The following is a 24,319-nucleotide window of genomic DNA, read 5'->3' as shown; positions in this document are numbered from 1 at the left end:
ATTCTGCAAAAATTTACTCTTAAATTTGTTTGAACCCGGAATCAGTCCATGTAAAACAGAGTTCCCAGATGTAAAAATCAAAAGACAAATTATCGATCACTATCTAAAAGATATATGTAACCTAACACAACAATACGGAATCTACTCCATAGAATTCAGCTCACCAAACCAGAATCACAGTAAATATATAATTCAAACAGACGACCTTGATTTAGAATTCTCAAAAGTATTCTCAGAATATATAAAAAGCATCCAATATCATAACTCACAAAGAGCAAACTCCATATTCACCAATGAAGTTTTTGCGATAATATATAGTTATATCTCGATATTAGAAAACGAAATTCAGATACCAAATGTCTCACCGACAGAAACATCTAAACATATAAGAGTACGACATGAAATCACACTACTCTCTAGTTTTCTAAATATAATTAAAGAAAATTTCACGAAAGATGAAGTTTCACAACATACAAAACACGACTTACAAAAAATCTTGGCATGGTTCATAATAGATTATTTCACACATTATATTGATTTAATTTCACAAGCAAGAAAAAATTTTAGACCCCAAAACTCAAACGATGATACTGCCATCACAGAACAATCAGACTATGTTTGGGACCCCGAATGGTCTCATCCCGCATCCATAAACTTCCCACAATCAATCTCAAGTCAAGCAATAAGTACGATATCTTATGTAAGAGATTATGTACGAGTAATACCATTAACCATTGATGCAACACCATTAAACTATAATACATTTTTACCCGATATGCAAAATAATAGTTTAAACTCTACAGTCATACACAATGAAAACCTCAATGGAACTAGGAATCTTACTCAACAAGATATCCAGACACCATCACACTTCATAAATGAAGAAATCGTACACACAACAACTACACAACAAAGTATTTCACCAATACGTCCAAACTTAACAACACCAAGAAATACAAATCCTTCACAAACACAGGTAACATTACAATCAACCGTTAAACCTTCGGTTGCCCCAAAATATTCACACATGGATTACCAAACATACAGACCCATGACAATACCGCCAAAAACACGCAAAACGTTCACTAGAAACAACTTTGCAGACCATAATTATAATTACACACATCCATCAAAAACAAATTATCAACCACGAAAAAATTTTAGTAATTATACAAGATCTCGAAACTGGGATAACCCAATGGCACCACCTAATTCAGTAAATTTCCAAACAAATTTACATCCTCCACAGGATCGTAGTGAAAACTATCCATTTTTTCAACAAAATAAAAATAAAAAACAAACATCTTATCAAATGGATTACTTATCCTCAGATGATGATTTCTTACAACCAGATATATTTACACCCTATAATCAAGAATATCGTGGACAAGGAATACAGAAACCACATACATATAATAGAATTTTTTCTCCACAACCAATAGATACACAAAACCAACACCAATTCAACAACAAAACCCAATTAATACACAATCTTTTCAACCAATTCAGCAACAAAACCCAATGATTGCAAACTCGTACCAACCAGCACAAATGCAAAATGAAATACCACTCCCATATTATCTTCAACAACACGAAATAACAAGAAATCAACTTTCAAATTTTTCTCAAATGCCAAATGCAGCAGAATCATTACAAATGACGATGAATCCATACCTTATGGGTGGATCATCAATAACATCAAATAAACCTTTAATGGTATTCACAGGAACAGACCCTGAATATTCTGTAGAAGACTATTTAAATGCAGTCACAGCAAATTTGATTTTAAATATAGGACCTGAACCAATTAATACGCCACTACATCAAAACTGGATACATCGACGCACAGCGTTAATACAAACAACTCTAGATGGCGCAGCCCAAAAATGGTTTTCAGTATTGCCATTAGAAATAAAATCAAATTGGAAAAGGTTTACACAAGAATTTTCAAAAATGTTTGACTCCGAAAGAAACAAACAACAACAAACAGTTTTATGTAATGAAATTCGCAGATTACCAAACGAAACCATCAAGCAATTAGCAGTACGAATCGAAACACTAGTTCGAAAAGCATATTCATTAAATACACATGACTATAAAAACACAAAGATGACAGAAATCTTAATGATGACCTTAACACCACAATTAAGGAAAATAGCAATAAAAAAGAGAGCATCCCATCCTTCGTCAATTCGAGAACCCGATTTAGATTTTCGAAAACTAGTAGACAAACTAGAACAAGCAGAAATCACAATGAAACTCGAAGAAACGGAAAATCTGAAATTACAATACGTTAACAGAATTGAAACAGCTTCCACAAATATAAACAATATACAGGAATCAGATACAGACCTCGTTGAAAAAATCACTGAAATACTCAATATTCACGAAAAACACCCAAACTTTAAAGGCAAACCATCTTTCAAAAAATGGTGTAATTATTGCCGACGATACGGACATAGTATTTCTGAATGTAGACAAAAACAGCAAGACAATCAAAATAAACCTCAAAAATAAAAAGAACCAAATAAATCATTCTACCAATACATGAAAAAAGATCAAAATCTACCGAACAAAACAGTCTACAGCAACAACAGTTCAGGAAAACCACTCCCGAACAATACAAATTATACAAGAAATCAATCACCATATAACTCAAGTTATAGAGGAAGATCACCAGAACGAAGAAACACGCAAAATTCATCACAAAATCACTACAATAGACCAAATAGTCGAAATAACTATTCCAGATCAAATTCAAATACACAACGATTTGTTTCTAGATCTAATTCCCAATCAAGAAATAATTACTACCCAAACAATCAATCACGAAATTCATCATACAATAGGAATAGAAACTACTCCAATAATCGGAATAGAAGTTATTCAAACAACCGAAACCAGAATTACCCGAACAATCAATCAAGGAATAACTCATATAATAGATCAAACTATAACAGACCAAACAATAATTACCAAAACAGATCGCGAAATAATTCACAAAATCGACATTCAAGTTATAATAATCGTTATAGAAATTATTCCCAATCACCACACCGGAATAATAATAACTATAATAATTCTAATAATCGCCACAGAAGTAGTACACCTAAACATCAAAGACATATTAATCAAGTACAATCTAATCCAGAAACAACATCAGACCCTCCAGGTATTGATGACACAGTAACTGATACGTTACAACTCAATCAAATAAACTGTGGATCATCAGATTCAGAAAGCGATGCAGAAAACACTCTCTCCATCAATATGATAAAAGTCGAAAATGACTATGAACCTGTTATATATGAACAACCTTTTTCATCACACATATATGAGAATCAATCAGAACTCCTTCACAATTATTATATTGAACCCGTCCATTCCACACCGACGACACAAAAAACTAATGAAATTAACACTACAAATCAACCCAATGAGAACGAAAAAACAAAATGCTTGAATACAAATCACATCTATCAAAACATACAAAAAGAACAACCCAAAGAAAAAATTTGGACAATACCATTTCTTTTAGAAAGTCCAAGAAGCAAAGAATTTCAACCACCAGATCTTGAAATTGATTTTTTAATTGATTCAGGAGCAGAATCAAATATAATAAACATTCCCACATGGAATGAAATAAAAACCTTACACCCAAAGCTAACACCTCTTGAAACCTCCAGCAAACTAGCAACAGCACAAGGATCAACATTAATAAACTACGGAAAAATTCGATTATTTCTTCTCCCCACAAGAACAATGGAGCAAAACAAAATTTTAACCAAACCATTTAAACAAATATTCCATATCACTGATATTAAACACAATATCATTGGAATACCATTTATCTCTAAATATATACCAACAATCAACATCTTGAATAGTAAAATATTAATCAAAGATAAATATACAAAAACAAAAGACACATCCCTAACATTTTTTCAAAGATTAAATAAACAACCACCATTCTTTTCAAAATTCTATCCAATATATAACCAACAAAGAAAACACTTGAAACCACTATCAGGAAACATATACAATTTTTCAATAAAGCAAGTTCACCAATATGATAAAAAACAAAACAAACAAGAATTTTATATGTCAGATTTTGAATTCAAACCTATTCATAAATTTTTCAAAATCACAATCTCATCAATAAAATATTTGAAAAACTCGAATTCAGATATTATTTCCTTACATGTATACAACAATACACCTTACCAAGTAACATTACCTTTAGGACTTTTAGGCTATTGCGAAACCAACGCTACAATATCACCAATACACGAAAAAGCATATCGTGTAAATAATATACTCCAATTACTAGATATTTGCCAATCCACAATTCTTAATGAAGAATTATCTATAAATAGTATAATAAGTAACGAAAACAGAAATACGGATTATTTCACAAAAACCCCATATTTCAAACCTACATTCAACATAAGTAACTACATAGAGAGTCAACAGAAATTTTTAACAATGTTTAATTTCCAACATTCACAAATAACACAAGACGAATTTGAAAAACTAGCAAAACAGCTAATTAAATATTCATCAGTCTATGCAACATCCAAATTTGATGTTGGCAAAATCAGCTCATCACTACATCTCCCATTAAAACCAGACGCAGTTTTCAAAAAACAAAGAGCAAGTAAAGTACCAATTCACTTACACGATAAAGTGAACAGATTACTCGACATTTTAGAACAATACAACATTATATCACCAGTAAACAAAGAGGAACAACCAAAAGGCAACACATTTATCAACCCTGTTATCATTCTAGCCAAAGGAGAATCATTAAAAATTGTTCTCGATGCTAGATACCTCAACTCACTAATAGATGAATCAAAGTGTAATTGGCCCATTGAACCAATACAAGTTATTTTAACAAAAATAAACGGAAAATACTTTACCACCGCCGATATGAATAGTGCATATAATCAAATGCCATTAGATGAACAATCACGACGCTTAACACAATTTGTTATTGGAAACCAACAATACGAATTCAACCGCTTATTCTATGGAATATCCATAGGACCAGCAGCATTTTCAGCTTTTATGAGCAAAATTTTTCGACCACTAATACTCAAGAAAAATGCAATCACCTATTTAGACGATGTTTTTATGCAATCACAGACAAAAGAGGAAATGTTCAATGTTTTAGAACAATATCACCAAATACTTCAGAACGAAAATCTGAAGGCCGCCCCCGATAAATCACACTTCTTTTTGACAAAAGTTAAATTCTTAGGACATAATATAGAAGGAAAAACAATCACTCCATTGAAATCACGTATAGACGCTATTCAAAAACTCCAACCACCAACAAATAAAAAGAAAATCCAAGAATTCCTTGGAATGTTAAACTTTTTAAGCAAATATGTTTATAAAATGCAATTATATCTACGACCATTCTATAACATACTTAGACAACAAAATAATTTTGAATGGAATACAGAACATCAAGCACGATTTGAAGAAATTAAAAAACTTCTAACTGAACAAATTTCAAACACAATTCCAGATTCAAATCAACCATTTTATGCAATGTGCGATGCTTCGAACTTTGGCATCGGCGCAGCATTATTACAATCACATAATAGTACAAATAAAATGAACCTCATATCAGCAAATTCTCGATTATTCACTCAAGTAGAGCTACGACTCTCAACTCTAATGAGAGAATGTACAGCCATAATATATACACTAACAGAATATGAATTTCTGATACTTGGATCAAAACATCCCACAGTTCTATTCACAGACCATAAACCAATCATCTTTCTTTTTACACAAAAGTCTAATCCAAACCACCGAGTTTATAGATTTCAACTCATTTTAATGAAATTCCCAAACTTACATATAGTTTGGACCGCAGGAAAAAATCTTGCATTACCAGACACCTTAAGTCGAAATACGCCACCTGAATTACTTACACGTAAAACCACAGTCGAAATACCCAAAAACATAAAATTCTACCTTGCAGAAAATGAAACATCACCCCGATTGGAATGCAAATATGCAGTAAAAACTGACGTTGAACAATCACAAATAAATAATTTACAACATTTCCCACTTTATTTAGATTGTCAAAATAATCACTATGAAGTTGATCTACTTGGAACATCAACTTTTAAACCAATCCCATATTCACAATGGATAAAAAATAACACCCAACAAAAAAGAATAAAACAACACCCGCCTAAAAAAGACCATTTTCCACTAATTGAAAAAGAAAATTTAACTGATAAAATAAACTTATTAGGACCACAAACAAACGATTCAAAATACACAATAAATCAAGTTTTTGACCTCCATGACCCACTTGACACAATACCCTTATCTGAATTAGAAATTGAAAACATTTTTCTCCCCCCAACAGAAGCAATTACAATTTCAACACTGAAACAATATCAAAACCTTGACCCAGTAATTCGACAACTGAAATCATGGCACAAATATAAAACTAAACCTATCAAAGCAGATTCAACTATTCTAGGAAACAAAACACTCCTCCGATATTTTCGAAAATTCAATAATACAACAATTAACGAAAACACAGACCTTCTAGAATACAAACTAAATGAATCTACAGTTCCCTGTCTCCCTTTAAGTATGATTCTTATAGCTTTTAATATTTCACATACACAAAAAATTAAAGGACACTCTGGATCAGAAAAAACATATTCAAATTTTGTACAAAACTTTTATTTCCCAAAAGCACCAATTTGGATAAAAGTACTATGCAATGACTGTATAGTATGTCAACTAAATAAACCTTACCCAAATCAAAAACAAATAGCACAAAAACAAGATTTTAAAGGACAAAGTTTGTACTTTAATCATCGTATCTCATTTGATACCAAAGGACCAATTTCACCCTCATCCGAAGGAAACTCCTACATTATGGTAATTGTTGACGCATTTACACATTATGTAGCACTTAACCCAGTACCACATTGTAACGCTTATTACGCTTACACAACACTCTATGAACACTGGATAGCAAAATTCGGACTACCAGAAATTTTAGTTACAGACAACGGTACAGAATTCATAAATAATGAAATCATCACACTATGTCATTTATATAACATTAAACACAAACCACGTACATCTCACGCACCTTGGACAAACGGCTTAGTCGAAGGTATGAACCGTTCATTACAAGAATATCTCAGATGTATCATCAATGGAAATGATACAAGATATACCGAATGGTCAGCAGATGTAAAACTATTTCCCTTAGCATATAATTCACAAATCACGACAACTTTAGGAATGTCACCATATGAAATGGTTTTTAACCAAAAGCCACGCAAACCAATAATGTTTACAGCAAACTCTCATAAAAACGCACAAGATTATTGTCAACCAAATAAAGACTCAATTTGTTATAACCTACCATTACATACACACGATGAAGATCATTTTCATCACCCACAAATTCTTAAATTAGCCTCCGGTACACACACCGAATGGATTTTAAACAGAGATAAAAAACACAATGAAATTTACCAAAAGGTAACAAAAAAGTTGTTACAAAGGCAAAATATTAATGAACAAATAAATTCACGCTTTACACCAGCCTCCGATTTAAAAATTGGAACATTTGTTTTAATACCCAATTTTAATACTCAAAAAGGAATTTCAAAAAAGTTACAACCCCTTTGTAAAGGACCATACCAAATAATTGCAAAACCCACTGATGTCACATATAAAATCACCGACTCAGATAAAAAAGAAATCGTTCAACACCGAAATAACCTATTACCTTATTATCCAAAAGAATACGCACTCCGCGAACTAACTCAATTATATTCTTTTACAGGTTTAAAAGTTATTCAAAATGACCCACATACGGACAACATAACAAAGGAACAAAATGATATTCACCTCGGAAATCAAAATACAAAATCAAACACCACAAAAAACAATACAAAAAATCTCGATCAAAATACATCTCAAAAAGAAAGAAAAAATAGAAAAATGACAGAACAAATAATACCCCAAGAACAAATCGACAAATCAGAACATAGAGAGTCTTCACGACTTAGAAATCAACCACGTAAAAATTATAAAGTATTCATCCCACAATCTAAAATATTAAAGAAAGTTGAATTTCAAAAACAACCTTAATTCTACATTTAATAATCTTTGCACCTCTGAAACATTTTACACTTTCAATTTTCAAGATAACATGCTGACAAACACGCAGCGATTCTAGTTCAAAATTAGCCAATAGGATTCATCCAATCCGTCACCTTCTATAATTTTAACACAAACCAACTAGACGAAAAATATTAAACTCCAGGCATATCTATAACTATAACTCTACGACCTCCAGGTCAAAAATAAGCAAACCACTCCAACTTGACAACTAAAATAAATATCACCATAATATCATAACCCTCCCTTATCTAATAAACCAAAGATCAACAATATTTCCCCAACTCAGACCTGAAATATCCCCCAAACAAATATGTTAAATTAGCCTAAAGTAAAAGAACGACCATTTTATTTAGCCTAAAGTATAAAAATCTCAAAAATACCCCAGATCATTTGACAAATGAAAATAAAGACAAAGAAGACCTCCCGATCACCATAAAAATTGCCCCCAACAATTTTTTACAAAACTCAACCCACTTGTCAAAAAACTAATAAATAATCCGACCACACTTGAAAATTGCCCCAAACAACAAAAAATATTCGATCACGAAGCCATTTCTTAAATGCTCTTCTATCAAACAGTCACTAAAATTATCACAAACCTCAAACAATTTTTTACGATACTTGAAACTTTCATAATATTTCTTTTTGATATCCTTGAATCTTTTCTAATACTCTTAATCATTTTTTGTAATAATTTTTTAATTTTCTACACTATATTCGAACTATTTCTCCAACTTTCAAAAACCCTTGATTATATCCACAGGTACGATTTATAAAACTTGTCTAAATGATACGAACTATTTTCAGTAGAACTGATATTTTTCTACTATTTGTAATTTTCATAACATTTCTATCATCCCTCATTTTGACCATATGCAAATGTATAAAGAAAGCAATCATCACATTCGCTCTAGCAACAATCCTCCTAATTCTTTTCTTAGAAGAATACTATAATAAACATTAACTTTTTCACTAAAAGAATAGACCAAAAAGCTATCAAAAATTGCTACCCAAAAGTCACAAAGTCAGTCTTCACCGACATCATCCGAAGATAACCCAACAACACCTTCAACTACCCATAATCCTCAAACATCTACACAAATTTCCTTTCAAGATAACCCATACACTTTTGAAGAACGACACGCTCGTTTATCAGAACCACTAGAACCAGTTCAACGACAAGCACCTCTAAGCGAACCAACATATAACTTATACCCAACACTACCACAAGAATTAAGTAGAATAAGAAATCCTAGTCAAAACCAAAATACAGTCGAAATAAATAGACAAATTATACATCCTCGACGAAACAGAAATTTTCAAACTCCCCGAGTTCATTTTGACATACCTCAATCCCCATCACAAAACACTCCAGAAAACCCCATTGGTACATTACCAGAAACCCCTACGCTTCTTTCACAACGTAGCACCTCAAGCCTACCATCAGATTACTTAGGTTCAACACCAACATCTGAACAAATACGTGAAAATCCCTTTAACCCCCCAAACCAGGCATCACGACTACCATATTGGACAACACATTCATTTACACAAGGTGAATTAAATTTAGTCAATGATCCAATAGATATTTCTACGGATACAACAACATCCTCATCACTACCAGAAACATTATCACTACCATCAACACCATCAATAAGCCAGATTTCACCACCACCTTTTAACTTAAATTTTCCAAATAATCTCGACGCCAGATATCGAGAACAATCATCAACAAATATCCCTTTAAGACTAGATTGGAATACATTTACAGCCCCTCCACCATTATTTGGACAACATCTAGAAAGTAATCGCCTTCACAACTGGGCACTTAATAGATTACAATACCGACAAGACATTCACGACGATATCCGTGATCACAATATCCAAATACTCCAACAAAACAGTTTACAATTAAAGTTTGAAATCACAGTTAAATTAAACAACATTACTCAACATCCCTACCCATTAAACCCACCAAACATAACAGCCCAATCACTACCACCACCATTTATAACCACTGAAGTAATATATAAATACGACAGATATACCAAAAAGACAATTGGTTACATCACATTTTATAACCCATACTCAGGATTATCATACACATGTATATTCTAAAACTATTAATTTTTCTCCAACTCCTTTTTCTAGTAATCTCAAATCAAAACATAAACCCTTCTCCCCGCAGAGGACCCCAAGATTTATTAGTAACACATTACGATTGTGAAGAAAACGAACAAAAAACACTACACAAGTATGCAATAAATCAAGTATCACAGTGCGAAACAGAACCCCAAGCCATAGAAACTACAAATGTAATAGCAACACTTTATTCAAAAGCCCGAGCAACTACAGTTATAGGATATAAATTCACAGCAACATTTTCTGAAAAGAAAGTACATTGTTCACAAGTCTCAAACGGAAATAAAAACCGACTTGACCATGAATCATTCTACCAGAGTAATATAGAACGACTTTTACATCTCAATCCCGAAGATTGTAAAAACGAGTTACTCCGACTAAACATCACAAAAAATAAAAACACAGATAGAAATTTAGTATATTTCCAAGTTTTTTCAGATTCTGTACATCAAGCAGAACTTGAAAGATATCAAGGACATATAAAATTAGATGAAAAATACCCATACAACGGCGCACACGGACGATTAACCTATGACATGCACGATAAACACTGGATACCACACATTGGTATAAATGACCCATCAAACTGCAAAGCAGACACAAAAAATAAAGGATACCAAGAAATAATGTTTTTCGATTGGAAAATACAACTCGAAAAAATACAACTCACACGAGATTTATCAGACAACACAATGATTTATCAAGGAATTAGATTACCTTGTAAAAACGACCAAGGTTATTGCGACCCTACAACCAGAACACAAGCAACAATTGTTTGGTTCCCCGAAGACACATGTACAACATTTCAAGTAGCAAAAATACACGCTCGTATGATAAAATTTCACGAAAAATATTTTATACAATCAATACCATATGAACAAGTAAATCCATTACGAAAAATAAGTTCTAATTTTCGAAACATTCATAATATAGAAAATAAATTAACACGTTTTCAAATATATCAAGAAACAGAACTTGCATGTAAAAACAGAAACCCACTTCACAAAACACAATACTCTGAAATATTAGTTGAATACGAAAATGGATTCGACATGACCACTGGAAAAATAAAAGTCGACCCATACGCCACAAGTCATCCCCTAAACGAAGGAACATCATATATACCAGTTAATTTTCAAAAGAATACAGGTCAACCTGGTGGACATTTAAAGCCCCAAGACGATCAAAGCACACGTTTACAAAAACTATCACTAATGAATAGTACATATTTTGGTAATATCCACTATGATATTCACTTAGATATGAAACTAGACTACACGATTAGCCGAATTTTTCAAGAAATGTCACTCTCCGAATTAGAAACATTACACCAACTATGCGAATTAGAAAGAACACAAATATTACAATCACTTGCACTAGCAGTATTAAAAATACCCTACGCAGGATATTTACTATCAGGAAATAGATCAAATTTTTTAGACTATGAAGGAAACATCTTATGGTTTTATACTTGTACTAAAAAAGTATCACCACTATACGTTTTTGAAGATAAACGATGCTATAAAAGAATCCCTATCTTTTATAAGAATAAAGTACATTTCGTTGACACACTTTCACGAAGAACCTATTTCTGGGATACCGCAGTTCCATGTGGATCAGAAAATAGCCACAACGTAGTACAACTAAACCCTGATGAAGATAAATATTACCTTCTCACCCCATATCCCACATTAATGCAATCATTCAAAAAATTTTCACCAGAAAGCATTCGCGCTATCGCTCGAAACCCAAATATAGACTTACAATCAATAAGAATATACTCAAAATCAGATATTCAACATCACATTAGAACACAACATTTCCAGGAATTATTAACACAAATGGACACAATACAAAGACAATCAATTGACCAAAACTTACGCAAACTTGCCGAAACCGCAGGATTTGCAGACATCTATACGCAAGACTATAGCGGATATTTTAAGGACATTAAAGATTATATATATCTAAACGGTGAAAAATACCGTCCCCAAGATATATCACCTATCAATATTTTTAACTTTGTTACACTTAAGAATGAAATTCTTGATTTTCTAGGATGGCCCTACTACATCTTAGAAAAACTGACTATTTTATACGCAATGTTTAACTTTATTGGATTTCTTTTTTCACTCTTAAAAGGATTCTATAACACATGTGCTATACACACACAAGTCAATAGACAAGCAAGTGTAGCACGCATACAATTTGCAGGATTTTTTGGAATATTTTCTACATCTATAAACAAAATTCTTTTAGACGCACAAATAAAAGAATATCACACAAAAATAGCAACAAGACAGAACACATACGACGAAGAACATAACAATGCAGACACAACACCAACAGCACCACAGTTACCACTCCTACCACATAACCATCCATTATCCCTAGTCCCACGTAATTTTCGAAATTTAGCCATAACACATAATAATTTTAGACCAACCATATCACAAAGTCCCATCCAACATATAATGCCACACCACTCACAAGATGAAAATACTTATGAACAAATTATAGAACAACCCCATACCACCGCTTTTCAGTCTCAAAATAATAATTTTTTTAGCCCACGATGAGCCGACAATTTGGATCCCTACACCGATCAAATTCCCACCCAACCAACCTCACCACTCCAATCCCAATAATACCACTTTTTGCTTTTCCGCCACCCGATTTCCCATCCAGTAATGTAACATCCGGCATGAATTCCGATACTAATTCACACATCTCAGTTTTATACTCTATCTCACAACTCAATAACCCGAATATTGAAACCCCCGATGAATTTGCCGACTCTGAACCATCTCCATCAAATAATTTTCACACCAATTCCTTAAATTTTTCCCAACCCCCTTTTCAACCCATACTACCAAATAACCCTGACCCAACCAATTCTACACCCTCTTATGCTTCCCAAGTCACTCCAACCTACTCCTCACTTCACTCAGACCAATCATCTCATTCTCCAGACACCCCCCGAATCTCCCCAGAACTAGATAATTTCATTACCCTACAACAACAACCCTATCACCTTGACACCCCAACCATAAACCAAATCTCATCCACAATAGATTCATCCAACCCTCCTACCCCTACACCCTCTTCAATTTATACTGAATCATTAGCACCATCATCCACAACTACTGAATCTTCACTCAGCACTAATAGAGCTTACCGCACTTTTAAAAGGAAGTTCCCCAACCATCCTTTCCCAGCGAAACCAGGAACAGCCCGTGAATATATCAACCATCCACAACACACTAACACAAAAGAATTTTTAGCTATCACCTTACCCTCATTTCCACAATACACCTTAAACACCCCTCATGACACTAACGAGACACGTAACTTTGTAGACGAATACGTTTTAATGCCTACCCTTCCTTGGACCTCATATTATCATTTTACAAATCCCCTTTGCTTACCTTTATCTAACACTCATATCGATATAGAACGAAATAAGGACATGCTATATAGACTCACTACAACACTAACACCTAGACAATTTACTTACATTGGATATAAAAAATCACTAAAAACACACACTGCACCCCGAGCTAATGAATATACACTAGAATATTACGATCATAACATCATCAGAGCTAACCAAGATCAATTCTTAGACGACGATCGCTTCGCTAACCCACAAATCACCGAGAAATTTTTCATTAAAACACCATATGTATTTACACTAAATATCTTTGATCGCAAGTTTGACCACATTATTTCAGAAGCACTAACAGACACGCAAGCCTACGAAAGTTTTAAAGAACGCTTCCAAATATTTTCACTAACCTTTCATTTCCTTGCACCACATGAAAGAGATTTGCACTGCTCACACGATATTATGTTGCGCACTAAACAAACACACACATATACTTATTATCGTTTCATCCAAAATCACTTTGACCTACACACTCCCTCCAGACAACCACACCATCGTTTTCAATTCATCAATTCCAAATACACCTCACCATTCTTTCTTAACTTCACATATTGCATTAAAGATACTAACCTTCATGGTATTCTTCGAAATTATGATCCCATAACCCAAATGTATATCTTTTGTCCCATCACCAAGACCTTCAACGCAGAAGAATCCCGACCCTTCCTCAACCCACACGAGTTTGTACAACCTATAGAAATCCCCATTTTAGAATTCATCCATAACACTAAATTCAACCACAAATTATATAACCTAATCCAAAACACACCTTATGAATTTGCAGTTGGCACTGAAGAACTAACCACCATTAAGGCACTTCAATTGCTTTGGCCACTGCTTCAAACTAAAAATATCATCCGCATCTTAGCCAAATTACTAACAACTTCAGATCTCATCCACGACATCTTCCCCCACGGTTTCTTCCCCGACGACTAACAGGTAAGTATGAATTATACATATTACTAACTAATTTAAATATTAGAAACTCATCATTCTTTATCCATGTTTTCTTTAGAATTTTAGCCTTCATCCTAGATCATCTGAAAAATTCACAAAAGAAAAATAAAAAATAGCAAACTTCTTCAAAACTGTTTAAAACCCTATTAAATTTTTGCACCAACAATTAAATAAATATAATACCAATGCAGTAAATTAATTTATAAATTTTTCCCCCACAAGCGGTAAATCTAATAATGATGAAAATTTGTAACTTAATTTCCCCCAACAACTAGCAGTAAAATTAAAATTCTATGTAGTAAATTAATAAGAAGCAAATACAGTACTAACCTTTTGCTATTTTCATTCACTCGCACAAGAATTCTATCCAAACTCGCACAGCTCGCCCACGAAGAATTGTTTAAAATAATGAATTTCAGTTTCAAGCTTTCACACTCGATAACTCTAACACAAGATAACACGTTTCAAACTTTCCTTTAACCCGGTTGGAAAGGAATTATATACTAAACAAAACTAACCAATGCAGCTTACTAAACACCACAACACATAGCATAACAGCATGACTAAGAAAAGGAAACCAACGGTACCCAAACCGGATTAACCCAGTTTAAAACTGGATAATTTATTCTTTTGAAGACTATTATAAAGTCTAAGAAAGAAATAATAAAACACAAAAAAGTCGAAAGACAAACCCATACCACAAACAATTTGATTTTTGAAAAAAGGACACAACCAACAAAACATAAGGAAAACCACAACAAACCCAACATAAAACGTTGTCACATAACAGGACCTCTCACAAAAACCGCATGCAATCATACTCCCACTCCTGGCCTAACCCACCCTGAAGGACGTCCTGAGCATGCTCTATAGCCGGCCTAACCCACCGCGCTACATCCACGCTTTGTGACCATACTCCTATTTTTAATAAGAGCTACTCAAGGGTGAGTAACTCTTCAAAATAACTGAACTAAAACAAAAAGCTTTTGTGAAAACAACTAACTAAAATCATAATTAAAAAATATTAAACTAATAAAAGTTTTATAAAATGTAAATTACATTATGCAATACATAGATCAGAATACAACACCAAGGACGAACATCCAAAGACAAAATGACCCTACTACACTCGAGAAAGAATGGCCAACTACAATCAATATGCCGCCCACAATCACAACTCAAAGGATTTAGAGTACGACTTGACTTCGCAGAAAAGGACTTCATTGAACTAGACCAATGACCACCTCGATGTTCAAGTATACGTACAGATCCGAGTAACCAGGCATCCCCTCCACGCACAATCTCCACGCCATTCCCAGACAAGGTCAAACACAAAGAAGTTCTCACCAATGAAACAGAAAAACCTGACATAGCCAACCATTCTGAAATCAGATTTGAGTTTGTTGCGAAAACCCAGTCGTTGTCTTGAGAAGACACAACGATTGAATCTGGGACTTCTCTAATAAGAAAACCCAGAAGAAATAAGATGTTCGCCAAATACCAACGTCCATCATCCATCTTTTGAATTGCAGAAAGACTATTCTAAAAAACTCTGTAAAACCCGGATGGGTGGAACCTGATCTAAACTACATTTTATGATAGGATAAATTAGATATTTTACCAATGTAAAGTATTTAATATTAACCAATCATGATCCATCTAACTAACAATCCACTTATTTGTAAGTGCTGAAATTACTTGTAATTTCAGCACCAGAGAGATTTGAATTTAACTTAGAAATTAGTTGAACTCTCCCGAGTACTTCAGCAGCCGCAATAAACCAGTATACCCTAGATCTATTGAGCCTAGCAGAGACTAGTTAAACAACCTGAGACTAGACAGTATAAGAGTAAGATTAGGATCGGTATTAGACTAAGAAGTTGCACGAATCTATCCGGCCGAAAATAAGATAGCGTGACGAGCAGACGGTGTACCCTATCCGAAATTACTCTATGAGTTATACCCATCGGTCCTAACTCAGTACCTATCCTTGAGCATGTTTCCAATTCTTTCTGGAGCATGTTTCCAAATTGTACTTTATCGCGACCAAAATCCCGACCATCGCAATCAATTACGATAAAATTTAATTGCAATAAATTTTTAAACAATTGCGACCAAAATACAATTTCGGACTTTGTACGCGACTATAAAACCCCGTCCAAGACTATGAATTCTAAGTTTGACAACACAAACGCGACTTTTAAAATCTGGAATTTACTCGCGGAAGTCCACACGAGTTAGCCCCGCGATTTTGCAAGCACACAGGTTTTCACTTTGGACATAAAATCCATCCAAACACTCGTACTGGTAGATAATGCGCGGTGGAATAAAATCCAGAAAAGTTTTTTTTTGTGACAATAAGTTTTTTAGGAGTTGGGCAGATCGTGGGAGGACATAATGGCAGACGAGGACACGGAGATCTGGAGGGAGTTGAAGAGGGAGGAGTACAACTGGTCAGACTGGAGAGAGGACCACCCCCAGCACTTCAAGTTAGTCCCATCACATTAGGAGGGGTGGAGGGTTGATACAAACCGGATGAAAAAAGATATTTAATTTTATAAGTTTAAAAGTAACAAGGATATTTTCGCTTCGAAAGGTCTTGATATAGCTTTTTTTAGTTCAATCTATTTCCAGGAAAAAGTCTTCAAATTTTTTGAATTTTTTTTCGAGGTTCGAGTTTTGAATTTTTAAAATTCACTTCATTTCTTTTTTAAATGAAGTCAAACTCCACTACCTGCTCTTTTTTCTCCCCCCACCCCACTTCACAGACCGATTTCATGGTGTAACTGGTGGTTTTGCAAAATTGAATTTGAAGACCAAATATGTTTATCATGGCCTTATTAGTCCGCATGACAAATTTTATAGCAATCGGACAATGTGAACAAAAAAAATTCTGAAAAAAAATTTGCAGGTCGGGGGGAAAGGAAAAAGAGCTTGCATTACCAAACTTTCTACTAGTTTCCAACTTGAGTTTCAGCTTTCGTCCTTCTCAAGTTTGCATGCCTATTTTTTGGCTTTTTTAAACTTGAAAAAAGTTATCTATAACGTTCCCCTAACGAAAGAGCAACATGAACTGTGATAACTGAATTAGAAAATTTTGATGGAGTTGAGATCAGCAGACAGCGGATTTGATTGGGGCTTAAGTTAAAAAAAATGTTATTACTCGCAGTTTTTCTTGACAAAAAGTCTGTTCTTTCGAAAAAATGTCATCCATGGCTCGGTTGCCGTGCTGTTGAGTGTCCATATCCTTCTTCCTTTTCAGCTTGAAAGTACTTGTTCTCTTGATGGTAAACAGTTCTAATTTGAGCTTTAAAAAAGAAACAAAAAAATAAGAAAAAGGATACTGTAAACGTAACCAAATACAACAGACCTCATTGAAGATTCGATTGAAGAGTACAATTCAATCTAAGCTTTGCTCCGGGTTTTTGTCGAATACGATTAGCTTGGAAAATAGAACTGATATCATGTATAAAATATTCTACTGAATATTGAGGCCAAGCTGTGCTGTTTTCATGCGTCTATTGTGTTTCGACGTGCAAGGAAACCTGTCAAATTTTAGTTCGCTTACTGCTAATATCCACTTTTAGAAAAAACGACGATGTGCTTGCTGGGTTGCTGAAATGTTCAGAGAGTGGCTTGGAACCTGATCTAAACTACATTTTATGATTGGATAAATTAGATATTTTACCACTCTAAAGTATTTAATATTAACCAATCATGATCCATCTAACTAACAACCCACTTATTTGTAAGTGCTGGAATTACTTGTAATTTCAGCACCAGAGAGATTTGAATTTAACTTAGAAATTAGTTGACTCTCCAAGAAGACTTCAGCAGCCGCAATAAACCAGTATACCCTAGATCTATTGAGCCTAGCAGAGACTAGTTAAACACCCTGAGACTAGATAGTATAAGAGTAAGATTAGGATCGGTATTAGACTAAGAAGTTGCACGAATCTATCCGGCCGAAAATAAGATAGCGTGACGAGCAGACGGTGTACCCTATCCGAAATTACTCTATGAGTTAACCACCTCGGTTATAACTCATCTGGTGCGACCATAAGTCTCGAACAAGACCTTAATAGCTTAGAATTAACCAAAAATAGATTAGAAATTAGACAAAACATTTTTAAAATGTTACACGACGATAATTTAATCGAAATGTCTCTACGACTCAATAGATCAAAGCCAATATTCCGAACGATAAGAGAACTACCCGGAATTGGAAGAAGACCTCGAACCAGAGACGACATACGACAAAGTAGAAACTTACCGAATAGTTATATGATAGTACGGCAAAAGCCAACACAAACTTTTATATTTATAATCTTATTAGCAATGAATTTAGATTTTCATTTGCAAACTTAAATCTTGAAGTCAATCTTCATGATCATTTCAGGCGCTAAACAAAATAGTAATATACAATAACGATTGATAAAAAGATCTCAGATCGTTCTCCTAAAATTCTGCAGTATTCTATAAAACATATTTGGAAAATATTTATTGAAAATCAAAACAAAAATTAGTAGCATGACAATAAACTGTTAGTAATCATAAATTATCCAATTGTCCCAGCTTCATCACCTAAAACATAACAGCAATCATAAACTCACTAATATCATTAAAACACTAAATCTTTTTCTTAAACAAATTTAAACCATTTTAAACTTAAATTCACTTAATTTTAAAATCAGATCATCAAGGCTTATCCTTGGATCTTAATTCATTTTCTATTTAATTAAATTTAAACTTGATCATCAAGGCCTATCCTTGGATCAAAAAGAACAATTTTGTTCTCCCCCACCCACTTAGCTAGTGTCTAACGACCTCAAACGTCGATTCACTATCCAACCCTTTCAAAAAACCCAAGACTAATAGAAATTTTTCAACAAAACTAATCATTCAAATTAGGATAAACAGTGAAGAACTTCGGTTATTCATCCTTCACTTGAACCCTCCTCTTATCAAGACCCAGCATAAATCTTAGACTTAGTAAGTTTAAAATAGTATCTAACGAACTACTCGCGTTCTAATTATACCTGAACCTTGTGGATCGATTTACTATTCTCCAACCCTTGAACACAATCACTACCCTTAAGTAAGATTAAGTAAGTTAACACCTTAGCCTATACTAGCCACGAGAAAGTAAAAATCATTCTTCGGAATCGATATACTTTTCTCTCCAACCCTGAACAAATAGACCCAGGTTAAGCTAACCAAAAAATCGTAAGGACTAACAATTTAAGAAAATAGAAATCATCTAACAACTTTTTGCATCCGTCATCCTAAACCTTATGTCATTTAAAAATCTAGGAAACAAACAAACAATCGTTTTGCACAACTGTGAAATAGAAAGTAAAAAATACGACCTTGTAATCACACCTCACACACAAACAGTTGGATATATTAGAACAAAACGACAAACACTAAAAAGAAAAATAATAACTAAACAAAGACAAATAACACGAAAAAGATTTTCCAAAAATAGAAACGCATTTTCAGAATCAGAAGCCAGCAATTTAGACGAACTCTATAAATTAAAAGAATCTATAGATAAAAATTGCCCCATACACGATCAATTATATTTTTCTGACTCAGAAACAACTTCAAATTCATCAAAAAGAGGAAAAAGACGAATAAAAAAGCAATATAAACACAAACCAGTACATTTATACAACTGGAATCAACCAATTAGACACATCGATAATTACCTATTAACAGTCATTAAACAAAAAAATGAGCCAAACACACACTCCAAGTGAAGATAGTCCAGATGATGACGATATCTTCCCCTTCCTTGTAGATGCACCCACTGATAGAGGACAGCATATACTTTGCAAGAATTTACTACTAAATTTATTTGAACCCGGAATCAGCCCATGTAAAGCAGAGTTCCCCGATGTAAAGATCAAAAGACAAATTTTTGATCACTATCTGAAAGATATATGTAATTTGACACAACACTACGGAATCTACAACATAGAATTCACCTCACCAAACCCGAATCACCGCAAATATGTAATTCAAACAGAAGACCTTGATTTAGAATTTTCAAAAGTATTCTCAGAATATATAAAAAGCATACAATATCATAACTCACAAAGAGCAAACTCCATATTTACTAATGAAGTTTTTGCAATAATATATAGTTATATCTCAATATTAGAAAACGAAATCCCAATCTCAAATGTCTCACCGACAGAGACATCCAAACATATAAAGGTACGACATGAAATCACACTATTTTCAACTTTTCTACATACAATTAAAGAAAATTTCACCAAAGATGATGTTTCACAACATACAAAACATGATTTGCAAAAAATTGTGGCATGGTTTATAATGGATTATTTCACACATAATATAGATTTAATTTCACAAGCAAGAAAAAATTTTAGACCTCAAAATTCAAACGATGATACCGCCATCACAGAACAGTCAGACTACGTTTGGGACCCCGAATGGTCTCATTATGCATTTATAAATATCCCACAATCAATTGCAAGCCAAGCAATAAGTACAATATCTTATATAAGAGATTATGTAAGAGTAGTACCATTAACCATTGACGCAACACCATTAAACTACAATACATTTTTACCTGATACTCGAAATAACAGTTTAAATTCGACCGTTATACACAATGAAAACCTTAATGGAACTAGAAATCTCACTCAACAAGATATTCAGACACCATCACACTTCATAAATGAAGAAATTGTCCAAACAACAACAACTACACAACAAAGTATTTCACCAATACGTCCAAATTTAACAACACCAAGAAATACAAACACTTCGCTAGCACAGGTAACCTTACAATCAACCGTTAAACCTTCGGTTGCTCCAAAATATTCACAAATGGATTACCAAACATATAGACCCATGACAATACCGTCAAAATCACGCAGAACATTCACAAGAAACAATTTTGCGGAACATAATTATAATTATACACATTCATCAAAAACAAACTATCCTCCACGAAATAACAATAATAATCAAATCAGATCTCGATATTGGAATAATCCAATGGCAACAACCAATTCAGTAAATTTTCAAGCTAATCCACATCCTCCACAGGATCATAGTGAAAATTACCCATTCTTTCAACAGAATAAAAATAAAAAACAAGCACCTCATCAAACGGATTACCTATCCTCAGATGATGATCATTTACAACCAGATATATTTGCACCATATACCCAAGAATATCGCGGACAAGGAGTGCAGAAACCATATACACATCATAGAAATTTTTCTCCACACCAGATAGATACACAAAATCAACAACCAATACAAATGCAAAACCCAATTAATACACAATCTTTTCAACCAATTCAGCCACAAAACCCAATGATTACACACTCATATCAACCAACACAAATGCAAAATGAAATACCACTTCCATATTATCTTCAACAACACGAAATAACAAAAAATCAACTTTCTAATTTTTCACAAATGCCAAATGCAGCAGAATCATTACAAATGACAATGAATCCATACCTTATGGGTGGATCATCAATAACATCAAACAAACCATTAATGGTATTCACAGGAACAGACCCTGAATATTCTGTAGAAGATTATTTAAATGCAGTAACAGCAAATTTAATTTTAAATATAGGACCTGAACCAATTAATACGCCACTACATCAAAACTGGATACATCGACGCACAGCGTTGATACAGACAACCCTAGACGGCGCAGCCCAAAAATGGTTTTCAGTATTGCCTATAGAACTAAAATCAAATTGGAAGAGATTTACACAAGAATTTTCAAAAATGTTTGACTCCGAAAGAAATAAACAACAACAAAGAGTTTTATGTAATGAAATTCGCAGATTACCAAACTAAACCATCAAACAATTAGCAGTACGTATCGAAACACTAGTTCGAAAAGCATATTCATTAAATACACACGATTATAAAAACACAAAAATGACAGAAATCTTAATGATGACCTTAACACCTCAATTAAGGAAAATAGCAATAAAAAAGAGAGCATCCCATCCCTCCTCAATTCGAGAGCCCGATTTAGATTTTCGAAAACTAGTAAACAAGCTAGAGCAAGCGGAAATCACAATGAAACTTGAAGAAACAGAAAATCTGAAACTACAATATGTTAATCGAATTGAAACAAATACCACAAATATCAATAATATACAGGATTCAGATACAGACCTCGTTGAAAAAATCACTGAAATACTCAATATTTATGAAAAACACCCAAACTTTAAAGGCAAACCATCTTTCAAAAAATGGTGTAATTATTGCCGACGATACGGACATAGTATTTCTGAATGTAGACAAAAACAACAGGACAATCAAAACAAACCTCAAAAATATAAAGAACCGAATAAATCGTTCTACCAATACATGAAGAAAGATCAAAATCTACCGAACAAAAATGTATACAGCAACAACAGTTCAGGAAAACCACTCCCAAACAATACCAACTACACGAGAAATCAATCACCATATAACTCAAGTTATAGAGGAAGATCACCAGAACGAAGAAATACACAAAATTCGTCACGAAATCATTACAATAGACCAAATAGTCGAAATAACTACTCCAGATCAAATTCAAATACAACACAATTTGTTTCTAGATCTAATTCCCAATCAAGAAATAATTACTATCCAAACAATCAATCACGAAACTCATCATACAATAGAAATAGAAACTACTCCAATAATCGGAATAGAAGTTATTCAAACAACCGAAACCAGAATTACCCGAACAATCGATCAAGGAATAACTCATATAATAGATCAAACTATAACAGACCAAACAATAATTATCAAAACAGATCACGAAACAATTCACAAAATCGACATTCAAGTTATAATAATCGTTATAGAAATTGTTCCCAATCACCACACAGGAATAATAACCATTATAATAATTCTAACAATCGCCACAGAAGTAGTACACCTAAACATCAAAGAAATATTAATCAAGTACAATCAAACCCAGAAACAACATCAGACCCCCCAGGTATTGATGACACAGGAAATAACGAACTACAACTAAATCAAAGAAACTGTGAATCATCAGATTCAGAAAGTGATACAGAAAACACTACCTCCATAAACATGATAGCAATCGAAAATGACTACGAACCTATTATACATGAACAACCTTTTTCATCACATATATACGAAAATCAATTAGAACTCCTTCACAATTATTATATTGAACCCATCCATTCTACACAAACGGCACAAGAAACTAACGAAATTAACACTACAAATCAATCCAATGAAAATAATAAAACAAAATGCTTGAATACAAATCACATCTATCAAAATATACAAAAAGAACAACCCAAGGAAAAAATTTGGACAATACCATTTCTTTTAGAAAGTCCAAGAAGCAAAGAATTTCAACCACCAGATCTTGAAATTGATTTTTTAATTGATTCAGGAGCAGAATCAAACATAATAAACATTCCCACATGGAATGAGATAAAATCACTACACCCAAAGCTAACGCCCCTTGAAACATCCAGTAAACTAGCAACAGCACAATGATCAACATTGGTAAACTATGGAAAAATTCAATTATTTCTTCTCCCC

The 24,319-nt window shown here is 33.5% G+C and overlaps 2 protein-coding genes across 3 annotated transcripts in view; one reads left to right on the top strand and one right to left on the bottom strand.

The window, feature by feature from the left end:
• Nucleotides 1-24,319, bottom strand: part of LOC134844117 (c-Myc-binding protein-like) — a 493,244-nt gene that overhangs the window by 253,539 nt on the left and 215,386 nt on the right. The window lies entirely within an intron of this gene.
• The window catches only part of LOC134844822 (zinc finger protein 277-like), an 86,973-nt gene that overhangs the window by 49,054 nt on the left and 13,600 nt on the right, over nt 1-24,319 (top strand). The window contains exon 8 of the mRNA XM_063861637.1: nt 17,102-17,220. Coding sequence (XP_063717707.1) covers nt 17,102-17,220 — 119 coding nt within the window. The remainder of the gene's footprint in view (nt 1-17,101; nt 17,221-24,319) is intronic.

The sequence above is a fragment of the Symsagittifera roscoffensis genome, chromosome 4 (assembly GCF_963678635.1).
Source record: "Symsagittifera roscoffensis chromosome 4, txSymRosc1.1, whole genome shotgun sequence".
Classification (NCBI taxonomy): Eukaryota; Metazoa; Xenacoelomorpha; order Acoela; family Convolutidae; genus Symsagittifera; species Symsagittifera roscoffensis.
Note: the sequence above shows the minus strand (reverse complement) of the source record. Positions and strands in the feature narration are given on the sequence as shown.